Source organism: Lytechinus pictus, chromosome 2 (genome assembly GCF_037042905.1).
Source record: "Lytechinus pictus isolate F3 Inbred chromosome 2, Lp3.0, whole genome shotgun sequence".
Classification (NCBI taxonomy): domain Eukaryota; kingdom Metazoa; phylum Echinodermata; class Echinoidea; order Temnopleuroida; family Toxopneustidae; genus Lytechinus; species Lytechinus pictus.
Genome location: NC_087246.1, coordinates 35,934,216 through 35,948,736, shown reverse-complemented (window position 1 = coordinate 35,948,736; position 14,521 = coordinate 35,934,216). Strand labels below are relative to the sequence as shown.

General features: G+C 36.4%; 1 protein-coding gene across 1 annotated transcript; it reads left to right on the top strand.

Moving 5' to 3' along the window:
* The first annotated feature begins 5,919 nt into the window (after positions 1-5,919).
* On the top strand, positions 5,920-12,585 carry LOC129272263 (4-galactosyl-N-acetylglucosaminide 3-alpha-L-fucosyltransferase 9-like). The gene is made up of 2 exons (XM_054909421.2): positions 5,920-6,010; positions 10,561-12,585. The coding sequence occupies exon 2, from the start codon at positions 10,636-10,638 to the stop codon at positions 11,797-11,799; it is 1,164 nt and encodes a 387-aa protein (XP_054765396.2). The 5' UTR covers positions 5,920-6,010; positions 10,561-10,635; the 3' UTR covers positions 11,800-12,585.
* Positions 12,586-14,521: the final 1,936 nt, after the last annotated feature.

Below are 14,521 nucleotides of genomic sequence, written 5' to 3'. Positions count from 1 at the left end.
CCCATGTTTAAAAATGACGTATATCCTTTTTTCCTCAAATTTATTTCTTACGAAAATTTCTTTCACTTCCAGTGGTTATATAAGGAGGTATATTTTTCTTTTTAGATTGAATATAGGATATATTTCAATAACAATATTACACAATAATACGTCTTCCTGGTATCACCCAAGGGTGCACCAAAAATATTCCTTCCCAATCCAGTTCTTAAAAATGAGTAAGTTAAGGGGGAAGTTCACCCTGACAAAAAGATAATTGCAAAAAATTTTAGCAGAAAAATACTTAAAAACATTGCCGAAGGTTTGAGAAAAATCCATCAAAGAATAGAAAACTTATTAGAATTTTAATTATTTGATTTGTAACGTAATATGCGATCAGCATTCCTACATATCGAATGGTAAGAAAAAATAATGAAATGTCATTATCTCAGAAAATTGATAATAGTTTTCATTGTGACATTTAGTATATCTGTAGGCAAATCATTTCACACCCCTTCCTAAAAAGAAAACAAAAATAAGCCCGGGAAGTAAGTCATCATGAACCAATAAAAATTTGAAATTCATGCATTTTATAACAGATGCTCGTTTATGACGTCACATATCCAAAACTTAAATTTTAATAACTTCCTTAATCTTTGTTGGATTTTTCTCAAACCTTTACCAGTATTCACATGCCCCCCCCCCCCCATAGCAAACGAATGTGAACAGGTTTCTACTTCTATCTGACAAAACTGCAGATCAGTAAGACCAAATCAATATAAATCACAATTCGTGTAAATAATCCCATAGCATTTTGAATTGAAATTCCCTCAGCTTACTATTCAAAATACATTTTCTCGGCCTGAGAAAGTGTTTTCAATAGGCATATCTCTTTAGACAAACTAAATTATTCTTTGAACCGATTAACTTCTAATTTAGAATTGAGAATAGTTCTTTACCATCTTTTTTAAGACGAGTTCAATTCCCCAAAACAATGAATAAAATTTTTTCCAGATCTATTTCTCTTTTTTCTTTTCTTCCGTGAAATGCATTTACCTTTTCCAACTGGGCGGAATTTTCTCAAATATAGGCATAATTATTACCTGTAATAATTATATTCCATGAATATGATGAAGTGAGACCTTTACTTTTGAAATTGCATCCGTTTTCAATTCACCATCTTTATCTGCAACATGTTTTAACCTGAATAAATACCTTTCGATATTAGATCTGCATGATGGAATGGAAAGCCCCGAAAACAATATATTTATTATTAAAAATGACTTCATTACAGATTACTGTTACAGATGTTACGATTCCAACCATGTATTTAATAGCTGTAAATAAAACGGCGATAAAGACATGCAGCTTTAACTGTACTTTAGAATATCGTATTTACAGAGAAAAATGAAGTAATAACAATACAAATCCATTTCATTTGTTGATTCCAAAACTGTGATATAGACAAAAATTCATCATTTTAAGTTCCTCATATTTGAAATCAAGAAACATTGTAGTTCTCTTAACCTTGTCTTTTTCTCTTCATAAAAAATCAAAGGTCAATTTACCCAAGCATACCGTGAGAGGGAGTTTTTAATTTTGCTCAAAACTTCTTCATATAGTTCATACTCTCTTTTACCTGTTAAGCTAAAAAATACCCCTAATAATTTTATGAATGGTACTAATTTTCCGAAATGGAGTGCCCCTGGTTTTTCTTGATTAACATTGCCAAATAGCATTTAGTGGCGTAATGAGCAAAACAAAAATTGAGGGGCTAGATATGGCGTATCGCGTAAAATTATTAAAAAGTTGCGAGCGAGCAAAAAAATTGTCATTTTTATTAAAAAAAATACAATTTTGTGAAAGGTTTTGTAATAATTTTAGGAAATGATATCACATTTCACTCTTTTCTCTTTCCTTTTTTTTTTTCTTGGTCGTGATTTTTTTGGGGGGAAGAGCCCCCCAGGCCCCCCATCTGTACGCCAGTGATAGCATTATCATGATTATATATATCTTTTCTTTATTCATTTTCAACCCAGACACACTTACGAAACTTTTGAATGTTATTTCTAAATGGTTCATTGAATTAAGATTGTCGATTCTAATTGCCTCTGCCGTAAATGCATCACAAAGCCGGGTTTTATATTTATAATAATTTTATTCTTATGAAATTACTTGAATTGCAGCTGTGTATATCATGTTGTAACGCATTTTATCAATCCTTTGGCACTTTGGCACTCTCCCTCTCTCTCCTCCTCTGTTTCCATTATCCTTTTTCTAATTACGTTCCTTTTTTTTTCTTCGTCCAATTTCTGTCTATTTCTCTATCCATTTTTTTTTCATTTCGCTTTTGTCTCTTTCATTCTTTAACTTTTAGCTGTATCTCTCTCCAGACGTTTCTTCATTCTTTGCCTGTATGAGTAATTTATTGGTTTTCAATTCCTTTTTATGTTGTAATTGCAATACATGTTTATTTACATTCCTGTAATGTTTAAATATTGTCCAATTTATACGTCTTTAGCGTGTATTTATATAGTTTACATTATTATTGTCAGTATACCGCCAGTGGAGGATATGCATGGACAAATAAATGAATCTGAATTTGAAGATTTTTAACAAAAAAGATTAATATCATCGGCATATAGTACTTGTTTCACTTCTGTGTCTCCAAATTGTAAATCCAAAACCAAATTACCACTGGCGTAAATCCCGGGGGGGATGGGGGGGGGATATATCCCCCCCACTTTTCGAGGAGGGGGGGATGGCCTGTACAAACACCCCCCCCCCACTTTTTACGAAAGAAATGAAAAAAATCACAAAAGATAATTGTTTTATTGGTGAAAATTCTTCCTAAAATACCGCTTAACAAATAAAACAATATCATTGAATCATAAAATGCAAATAAAGAGCCAGTTCACCATTTCCAAATGAAATACTTATGTCCTTTGAACATTGAAGAGAAACCCCCGTCTCTTCCAATTCATCAATGTTGGGGTCTTTGGGAAGGGATTAAGATGGAATGTCATTTTTTTTTTAATGTAATCTCTAATAAAACCATTAAACCATCATGGGGTAAAAAAGATAATAATATTGGAGGGGTATTTGCCATATGGACATACAGTGGCGTAACTACGGGGGGCATGATATTATAATTATGTTATGTTACATTACATAAGAAACATATTTATCATAACTTTATGAAACATAATTTGCCCAGGGCCTACGTCTTCATTGTTCCTGGTGCTCGCACAGTCTGTTTAACGTGATATATAATCCTGTTGTACTAAAACATTCCGTTTTCAAGTCAATATAAACCAAATATATTTCCTAGCACTTGAGTTATCATTGTTTTATGTAGTGACATATGCTTCTTTTTCACGACTCAAAAAGTGATTGCCCCATGGTAAGGTCTACGTATATATGAAACATTTCCTGTCCGTGATTACGTTCGCATTAGTGGATTGGTGAGATATGTCTGCTTTTCATAAATTCCTAAAATCAGTCCTTAAAATGTCCCTTCTAATCTGAATATCAAAAATTTTCAGCTCGCGCTTCGCGCTCGCATTATTTGGTTAATGAAATACGTATGGTCCTAGTTAATTCTTACAAAAAAAAACCTTAGAATGCCCCACTTCAGGTCTGAATTATCTAAATTTTCAGCTCGCGCTTCGCGCTCGCATTGTTTAGCGAGACAGGTACCTATCGTGATTACACAAATTTGATTATAATGTCCCTTTTTAAGTGTGAATATATAAAAATTTCAGCTCGCGCTTCGCGCTCGCATTATTTGATCAGTGAGATACATATCAGTTTAATGACATTGTCCTTAAAATGTCTTTATTAGGTCAGTATAACTGGCAACTGAGCGCACTCACTCAGTGATTCAAAAATTTTGCTGGTGCCCCCCCCCCCAATGCCGTGACCCACGGTACGCCACTGTGGACATATCAATGGCAATTCCTTGCATATCTATGATTGCAAAAAAAAAAAGCCAAAATATTTCAGTCATCCCCCCCACCCATCAACACGGATTTACGCCAGTGCAAATTACCATTTCGAATCACATGAGAAAATGTTTCAAATAAGGAGACAATGGATCTCCTTGTCTTGCACCCCTATCGACATTGAAGTAAAAAGTCGAGTCGCCCACTTTTCTAAAATGTTCTGACAAGCCCCTCCCCCGCCCGAAAAATAAATTAATAAACGAAATAAATAAAACTAAAATATTGATAACAACAACAATAATGAATAATAATTATCATTTGTTTTGGCGTCACCTGTGCCTGCATGGGAGGCGAAAAGCGAACTGAATCACTATGACCAGCAGGTCTCTCCTCTCGATATAACTGATTGGGGGAGTGCAAGTGGACCACTGTAATAATGATAATTATTAATAATAATGATAATAATAATAAGTAATAATAATAACAACATAAATAATAACGATGATAATAATAATAATAATAAAAATAATTTTGATTAGTAGAATTCCTCTGTATTTTGTTTTCATCCCATACTTCAGAAAACATACCTGCTAAGAAATATTTATAGTGACAAATTGTGATGTTTGAATTATTTGAGAATGTTTACTGGTATTGTTACCTATGGAAATTATTCCCTCCCCATTTTACATATCGAGTAATTTCTGTAAAAATTGAAAAGTTTCGGAGTGAAACAATTTTGTCTTTGTGTCTGTTTTTTCGAGGTCTGTGGTCTGATGGTTTCTGATGTATAAGTTTTCGAGAACTACCGGGGGGGGGGGGCAGTCAAATATATTGCTGTATGACACATGCGTGACCAAATTATTTCCAAACACCCCCTTAACGAGTTTTCCTCTGTGTGCAAAATAACCCCCTAAACAAGTTTTTTTTCGCGGGACTCCATTTACACATTTTGGCCCCTAAACAAGTTGCCGCCCCGGCCAGAATGACACTAATACAAGTTTTCCCGTTTCCCAGGCCCGTTCCCAGGGTCGTTGCTTACGATCGGGAAGAATCCGAACACTCTTCAGAAACCAGGAAAAAGCCCCGGGGAAAAAGCGCATGTGTACAGCAATATATTTGACTGCCCCCCCCCCCCCGGGGGAGAACAAGTTATAGTTTAATTTTATCACTCTCTTCCCCTCTTCCTCTTTCCTCCTCTCCCACTCTACACCCCCCCTCCTCGGCCATCTCACCCAATTATTGTCAGGAATCTTTCGTAATAGACCTCCCTTCAGACATATACTTAGTTTATTATTCAACTCCCAAGTCACTCTCCATTGATCGTCGGTGTATGCCATTCGGTAAGTACGAGGACTAAATAGTCACAAATATGCAATTTAAGAAACTGTTTTTATTGTAAAAAAATAGGATAGGGAAAGGGAAATCATGATGGAGATAAGGAGAGATTGGAGGGAGGGGGAGAGGAGAGGGGAGAGAGAGATAGGCAGAAAAGGAGACATGAGAATGACGAATTAGTAAAAAAATGTGAAAAGTGCATCGGTCTATGTTATGGAGACTGCGGCGTTTAGCTTTTTCTTCGAATAAACAGTAATCATGGACCTACTGCATGGTATAATCATGTTTAATAGCTCCATGGTATAATGAAACTAAAATGAAACAATGTAGGTCAATGGAAGGCCAGATCGCCATCAATGCTAAAGTTTTAACTCCTAATAAAGTTAACCCCGCCAAAAAAAAAACACACACGATAAACTTTCTCTTTTTCACAATACTTCCTTATGTTACGTAATCGTATAACAACTCTGTATAGTTTCAGCTCGTATGTGAAGTGAAATCATGCAACCGGCTTATCTCACGCAAAGCAAATATTGTAGGTACACAACTTCAGCACAGATGTACTGGTATGTAAACCAATTGGTCGGTATAGGACTGGCTTTGGTTCGACTATGGATATACTCCTTGGTATATAGATGTACAAGATGAGCTAAAATAAGGCGATGTCTACAAGCTGATTTGGTGGCAGAATATCGAAATTGGTAATGCTCATCAGAACGCATACTCTCATCAGCTGGTCTCCAGGCAGTGAGAACGTGAGTAGAGATATACATGTATATATATGAAATCAATAATATATTTCGCCTACTCAAAAGTAAATTCCGGCTCTAACTAAAAACGGCACAATTTGGAAAACGTATTGGTCGAAATATTAACTTGAAGAGTTTTTTTTTGGAGGGCTGAAAGTGACTTCGGAACTCATCATTGAACCATGCAAGTCGATAAAAAATGCTTTGTCAAGATATATTAATTGCCGTGATTATTTGCAACCATGCACGGATCCAGCGATGAAAAGAAAGAAAAACCTAGTACAATACTTGAACGTTCACCAGAAAGGGAATGGGGCAACATAATATCATAAAAATGCTCTTGACTTTTGAAATATTTTATTTCGCTTTGAACATGCTGGTCATTAATGCACGACAAATGTAACGATATAATTATAACCAAATAGTGAAGGAACATCCACCATGCAGGGACTTTTTTTTTGCCTCAAACTTATTAATAGGCCCTAATTTCTGCCATTTTGTCTCTTTGATTTAGGGGGATTTTGTAATTTTAATTATAAATGTGAATATTGATAATTTCAATATTTCAGCTGTGACTATATAGAATCAAACCTTCGTCATAAAATGTTGTGTTGGAAAAGAGAAAAACAGAATATGGTGAAAGTTTGAAAGAAATCGGACAAGCAATTATAGGTTATCCCCAAGACTATTATTATGTAAATTTCAAATTTGCAGCTGGGTAGGCTCAGTATGATAGGGGGCAGGGGAACTTTCCCTTAGGCCATGAATTTATAGGATTTTGTGGTTTTCTCCTAAGTACCCGGCCAATCCCCTGGGGCAGTATATTAATCTAAATATAAACTAGGTAGCATATTGTTTTATGTCCTCATAGAAGAAAAATATAAATTGAAGTAAAACTTTTGAAAAAAAAAGCCATTTAGAGTAGTCCTTGACTTACATCATTATGACATCACAAATGCGGCAAATTTGAAGTCTTCGGCCATGAGTATTATATTAGTGATTACATATTTTTACAACTTTTAATATTCATAATTTTCTACTGTTTGTCCGATTTTATTCAAACTTTCATCCATCAACTTGTCTGAATTTAATTTTCTATTTCCTCTAAAAACAACTTTTTATTTGGGTTGGATTCGCTTTTACACTTTTTTTACTTAAAAACTTGATTTTCCTCGTAACATCAAGGTTCTGAGGTCAGGAGGGGTAAAAAACACAAACTATATTTGCAATGTACGTCGACTGATGTGAATTATAGTACTCCAAAGTGCAAAAAAACGCAAGAAGAGACGAGGTGAAAAAAAAAGAAAAATTATTCCTGATATTCCAGCGCTAAAACGTTTAATCATTTTTTTTTGGAAAATGAAAGGCATTCTATAAAGTCATATTAAATGCTTCAACCGCAATCAGATCTGATTGCAAAAAATAGTGGTAAAAAGACACAATAAAGATATTTTTCGCTAAACCGAGAAGACGGGTATGTTTGCAGGGAGAATATATTCCTTCCCTCGCATAGCTTTATAGCGATATGAAAGTGGCGGGAAGTTTCATCAAGTTGTAAACCAAATGCTGTAATGTTTATTCTCTAGTACCTTCGCCCACTCTAAGATCACTTGCTTTTCTGAGATTATAAAGCTTCATTAGAGGGAAAATAACGCAAAAATGGAAAAGAGACGGTGCAAGCCAAAGGGATTTCCCCGGGGGATTTCCCTTCTTAAAGGTCAAGTCCACCCCACGAAAATGCTGACTTGAATAAATAGAGAATAATCAAACTAGCATAGTGCTGAAAATTTCATCATAATCGGATAAAAAAAAAAATCTGACATTTTAAAGTTTCGTTTATTTTTCACAAAACAGTGATATGCACAATTAGGTGAGTCAGTCGATGATGTCCATCACTCACTATTTCTTTTGTTTTTTATTGTTTGAATTAATACAGTATTTCATTTTTATAGATCTGACAATACGGACCAACTTGGCTGAAACAGATAGTATTAAACCATGCTAATTCCACATGTTCAGGGAGGAATTAATCTTTGTTTCACTTGACAATGAGGAGAAAATTAGAATATTTCATATAATAAAATACAAAAGAAATAGTGAGTGGATGACGTCATCAGTTTCCTCATTTGCATACTAACCATGATGTGCATATAACTGTTTTGTGAAATTAAGCAAAACTTTAAAATAGCATAACTTTCTTATTTTACATCCGATTTGATGAAATTGTTAGTGTTATGCTTGTTGGATTTTCCTCTTTTTATCCATATCAACTTCTTGTCGGGGTGGACTTGTCCTTTAAAGGTCAAGTCCACCCCAGAAAAATGTTGATTTGAATAAATAGAGAAAAATCAGACAAGCATAACGCTGAAAATTTCATCAAAATCGGATGTAAAATAAGAAAGTTATGACACTTATTTTTCACAAAACAGTGATATGCACAACTCAGTGACATGCAAATGAGACAGACGACGATCCCTCACTCACTATTTCTTTTGTTTTTTATTGTTTGAATTATATACAATATTTAAGTTTTTACAGATTTTACATAAATGGACCAACTTGACTGAACCGTAGTATCAAACAATGCTAATTCCTTATGTTCAGGGAGGAATTAATCGTTGTTTCACTTGACAGTGAGGAGAAAATTACTATATTTTATATCTTATATGAAATACAAAAGAAATAGTGAGTGGATGACATACCGACCAGGATTAAAATGTCATAACTTTCTTATTTTACATCCGATTTTGATGAAATTTTCAGTGTTATGCGTGTTGGATTTTTCTCTTTTTATTTAAATCAACATTTTATTTGGGTGGATTTGTCCTTTAAGCGAGGCGCGGAAACCTCTGATATACCGGGGTTTTGGGAGATGTATAATTTCTCGGGCTCATATAATAGATGTGCAGGGATATGCCATAAGTTTCATCGTATTGAATAGAAGTAGTGTACTTCTTTTTTCTCTCTAGGCGGTACAAATTTTATAACCTGCTTGCATCCAAATATTTATGTCTATCGTACTAGTGATGAGCTGAAAATCGGGAGAAGTACGCGCCTACCATATTATGGAAGCCTACAGGAGTGGCGTTTTATTAGACAGGGTTTACCTGCTCCAAGTTCGACGATAAGCGAGGAAAGAAGATGATCGCTCGCTTGCTAGCAAGAAATACACGAATCCTATGTAGCCCAGGCGGGATATATGAAATTTGGGAGAGGGAGGAGCTCACGTTTATAGCTTAATGTTATTTTTTAAAGTTCATTTTATAATGATAACCGTCTCAATAGCCTTAATAAAATGCAAGGAGTGGAAATGTATATAAAAAGAGGGGATGAGGTCGAAGAGAAATTGAGAAGGAAAAAAACTGATAAAAAGAAGTGAGATATAATTAAATTAATGAAGAGGAAAAGGAGAAAAAAGTGAAAAAGAAAGAGAATTAGGTAACGAGTAGGGGAGAGAGAATAAAAAAATTTAAATAAAAGAGTGGGAAAAGAGGGGGGCTGTTTTTCATATATTTTTAATGAAAGGCTGAAAGTAAGTTTCTTGGAAGGGAATTTGAAGCTGTTCAATATAGCTTGAGCGCGGTAAACATTTATCCTTATGTATAAAGATAAGAGTTCGGAAATAAGCCCCCCCTATAAGCAAACAAAAATGATAGGAAAAGTTTTGTATATAATGCCAAGACCCGCGGAAAATCCTATCTGTTATTATAGGCCTAACGGTCCAAATTCGAAATTGAATCCCAATAAGGATAACCCGTACTCAAACCTAAACCCCGTATCCCCAATACTATATGCTAGCTATATATCAATTCTGGTTTAGGTATATACGGGTAGCGGAAAAGGAATTGATCAATGGTTTCCTCAAAGAATGATTTGCATTACTTTGGTGCGAGACCGCAAGTATTTTTTGCGATTTCTTTTTATTCAAGCGTGGAGAGAGACATCACAAAGCTGACATCAACTGATTAGGAATAAAGCACTAATGTGATGCAGGATATCCCATTGCAATTTTGAAATAAGCGACTGTTAAGATCGACGCAAACTTTTTTTTCACACACCCAGTTAATGATTATAGATAACACTTCCACCACAAACGGTGCTTACTTGTCCTCGCTAGTGACTTAAACAGAATGGAAGAGGCAAGATGATTTTGGAAAGGATTTACTACAGCGAGTAAATTTACTGAATATTAATTTCTATTAAAGTAGACATAATATTATATCCTATCCATGACGAAATATATGTTAAATAACACTGCTTTTATCAGGAAAGCTTTTTTTGTTTTCAATCACTCATATTATGTAGGATAATGGATAAGGTGGAAACTGCAATTATGCGAAACGATTTGGGGAAGCAAGCCGGAGCAATTATAATGACATTTTTAGTAAATACACATAGCGTATTTCATACTATTCTACCACAAAATAGGGATATAATTTATCTCGTCTGAGAGACTAGGGGGCTATTACGTATTATTTGGTGGTTGAATTGCATATTTCATCAGTCAATATTTTTATCACATGGTATTTTCCTTTTCTTCCCTTTTCTCTCTATAGATTGAGCTCATGAGGCCTTCCAAGGCAAGGTAAATTCATCAAATCAACTGAATATACCCATTGTGGTCGAAAATTATGTGGAAGTTGGTGAGAAAATTCGTTGCACTGAGTATGATCTGCTTTTCTCTCATTGGCTGTTTGGTCATCTGGATAACCGATGACCCTACGCCGGGCAAAGGATATCACTCGAAAGACTATATATCCAGGCTCTTGGCTCAGAGGCCGTTGCTGACGTCGAAGTGCACGAGGCAACTTCAGTTGTGGACAAATGCACATATTTATGGATATTCAAACGAGCCCTTCCGATTTCAGTGTCCAGGTGTCCCTTGCGAAGCATCCATCGTAGCTAACACCAACCTCTCGACGACCAAACTGAGCGATGGAGTGGTTTTCTTTTCTGATGCGGAATGGGGGTGGGACAAGATGCGTTCTGCGCGCCCGCATGGTCAAAAGTGGTTCTTCTACAGCCGAGAAAGTCCTACAAGGACTCGTCCCGATGTCATGCCTCCAATTGAATACAATAGTGACTCCTATGATTACACAATGACTTATCGACAAGATTCTGATTTTCCTGCTGGGTTTGGTTATTATAATGAAACAAAAGATGAAATAGAAGCAGACGATGATCAAAACTGGGCGGCAGAAAAAACAAATATCCTGATCGCACCCGCAGCAGACTGCCATCCGGCGACTTGGAAGCGTGACAGCTTTATCAAGGAACTGAAAGAATTTGTACCAGTTGACCTGTACGGGGAATGCACAGACCCCGAGTCCAAGCCATGCGAAGAGTCCGTGGGATGTCTAGAGAAATTGAGATTTTACAAGTTTTCACTTGCACTGGAGAACAGTCGATGTCGCGATTTCATCACTGAAAAGTTTTTCATGAGCCTTGCAAGCGGAACGGTGCCTATTGTCGACGGACCACCCCGCGAAGACTACGAACGGGTCGGCCCTCCAAACTCCTTTATCCACGTCAGTGACTTTGGGTCCGTTCAAGAACTGGCGGACTATATCAAACTTGTAGACAGTAACGATAAACTCTACAATCGCTTCTTCGATTGGAAGAAGCGAGGGAATGTGGTCACTGTCAGCGTGGCGGATCTTTTTGGGACAAAAAACATATGCCCCATTTTCCAGCGAATGTACGATGACGAAATGAAGGGAGCTAGCATAGATTCAGCTATAAAAACAAAGATATCAGATTGGGAAGAATGGTGGCAGGGCTCATGCTCATATTAACTTGAATCATATAAATATTTAAAATGATGATTTTAATCTTAATCGATGAAAGATTGAAATGTACCGTGTGCTTATAGTTTATGTGATCTGTTTGATCAAATCTACGATGCGTCCTTTAACCCCCCCCCCCCGGGGGGGGGGGGCAGTCAAATATATTGCTGTACACACGCGTGACCAAGGAATTTCCAAACACCCCCTAAACGAGTTTTTCTCTGTGTGCAAAATAACCACCTAAACAAGTTTTTCGCGGGCTTATTTACACATTTTGGCCCCTAAACAAGTTGTCGCCAAAATATGATCTCGGGGGAAAAATGCCCTAAACACCTCTGGCTAGTCTTAAAAAAAGGCTTTGGGGAAAAAAAACATACCCTAAATACATTTGACCTCGCGATTGACCATTGACCAGTCTTTCAAAACCACACTTTTTCTTGAAATCTGTGTTTTTGATACCCTTAACGAGTCAACGCATTGACCGCGACCAAAACTGAAAAAACACCCCTTTCAACGCGTTTTTTGGTCACGCGTGTGTACAGCAATATATTTGACTGGCCCCCGGGCTTTAACCCTAAAACATATTAAATCATTAATATATCCCCAAATGTAACAATAAAATCAAGAATCGGGAAGAAGTGTAAGGTCCTGTAAATGTGTGATTTCAAGTTTCGGTATTGTGGCTGGTGTTGGTGTTGTCACAACACCAGATTTCAACACCGTATTTGAAATCACCCAATGTTCCTCAGATATTTCATAACAAGAGGAAATGCAATTAAAGCCTACATCTGTTTCCCAATTATACAATATGTTTGGATTGCTTTTGTAAAACTTGTAAGCATTGTCATTCAGGCCCTAAAGAGAAGTGGGGGGATACACTGCAAAAATATGTGTGTTAACACCAGCTTGGTATAAGACCAGAGAGGTGTTGATACGGCACCACTTTGGTTTTAGGCTAACACCAAATTGAACAACAACAGAAATGGCATTTGAACATCACTAAGCAGTGTTAAACCCGCAATATAGGTTTAATTGTACCTGGTGTTGTTTACAACACTTCCCTGGTGTTTTCCAATATTGATACACCTGGCTGGTGTTAAATCAACACCGTTGTTTTTGCAGTGTATGGATATGTTTTTGAAGTATAATCGAGTATTGCTCAGTTATTTTCTGTCATAATCATGCAGAGTCCCATTTCCTAGGAGAGATGTCAGTAGTAGTCTACACCTCACATCTTTCACTACCAAATCAAACGCTTCAAGAATCACCATCCTCTTAAGTTTTACTATACCCCCTCTTTCATGTGATTTTTTTTTCTTCACTTCACACTCAGTTTTCTTATCTGAATTTCTAGGAAAATGAAACCTTGGAAAACGTTAGACTTTGAAAAAGGACCCAGAAAACAAAAGAGAAACAGATCGATGAAAGTTGTGAGAAAGAATGAATAAATAATATAAGCAAGGTATGATCATATGAGTGTTGAGCAGAGGCGTCGATCCTGGGGGGGCAGGGGGGGCGATCGCCCCACCAATGAAAATATTGGGGGGGCAAACATATTGTTTTGCCCCCCCAATAATTCCGCATGCATGTGCAAAAATAAAATAAGATTGCAGTGTTACACAGAAATCAGCAAGCGAGATTGAGATGCACAACTCGTTCTTTATTTAAAATCGTGCTCAAAATGTCCGTTTTTCAGATTGGAATATAAAATTTTCAGCTCGCGCTTCGCGCTCGCATCATTTATGTACCAAAACCCATACTTTTCATGATTAATTAGGTGAACAGAATGTCCCGTTCTCAGTTCTAATCCTAAAAAGAACTCGCGCTCCGATTTGCAATAATCTTTTGTTGAATATATATCTTGTTCTTTATTAAAAACGTCCATTAACCTGTCAATTTTTTCAGATCGAAATATCAAAATTTTCAGCTCGCGCTTCGCGCTCGCATCTATTGTTATTTTAGATACCCATTCTAATCATTAGTACCAAAAATGAATCTTTCAGGTCAGAATATAAAGAAATTTCAGCTCGCTCTCGTTACTCGCATTATCTGTGTAGTGAGATTTGTATCCCCCACATGAGTTACTGCTACAAACAGTCCTAAACAGGTACCATTTCAGCTCGCGCTTCGCGCTCGCATTAATTTGTTGGTGAGATATGTGTCCGAGTCTCTTTTTCACATATATATATATAATAATTAGGCCTGTGTGTGTGTGTGGGTGAGTTTGTTTGGTGTGATCGAGCGCCTTTAGAACGATTCATGATTTTGCCCCCCCAATCTGAAAAATGGATCGACGCCCCTGGTGTTGAGATGTATGGGTTCGGACATGAACATATTCCCTGTTACTTTTGTATACCAGGTTTATCGCTAGATCAGGTGGGGGGGGGGGGGGGTTAGAGAGATTCCATACAGCTTTCTCAAAATTGGATTGCTGATTATTTTCTTATTCTTTGTCCAATTTTTCTTGGAATTTTATTGATATTAAGTCATGCAAACTTGCTCAAAAGGGTTCTCACTTAACCCTATATACATATAGCTGGGAGGGGTGGGGTGGGTGATTTTGCCATAAATCTGTAACAGATCTTGTAAGTGCATGTCAAATCGAAAAATATTTTTTAGAAACTGCCCAGACCAAAATTTTGGAACTACATAAGACGAGTCAAATTCTGATTTCATACATCAGGAAGCGTTACTAAGTAAATGAATTTGAATAACTTTGGTACAGTTAATG

Coding starts and splice junctions, on each gene's coding strand:
- LOC129272263 (XM_054909421.2), top strand. CDS start 10,636: ATGTGGAAGTTGGTGAGAAAATTCGTTGCACTGAGTATGATCTGCTTT.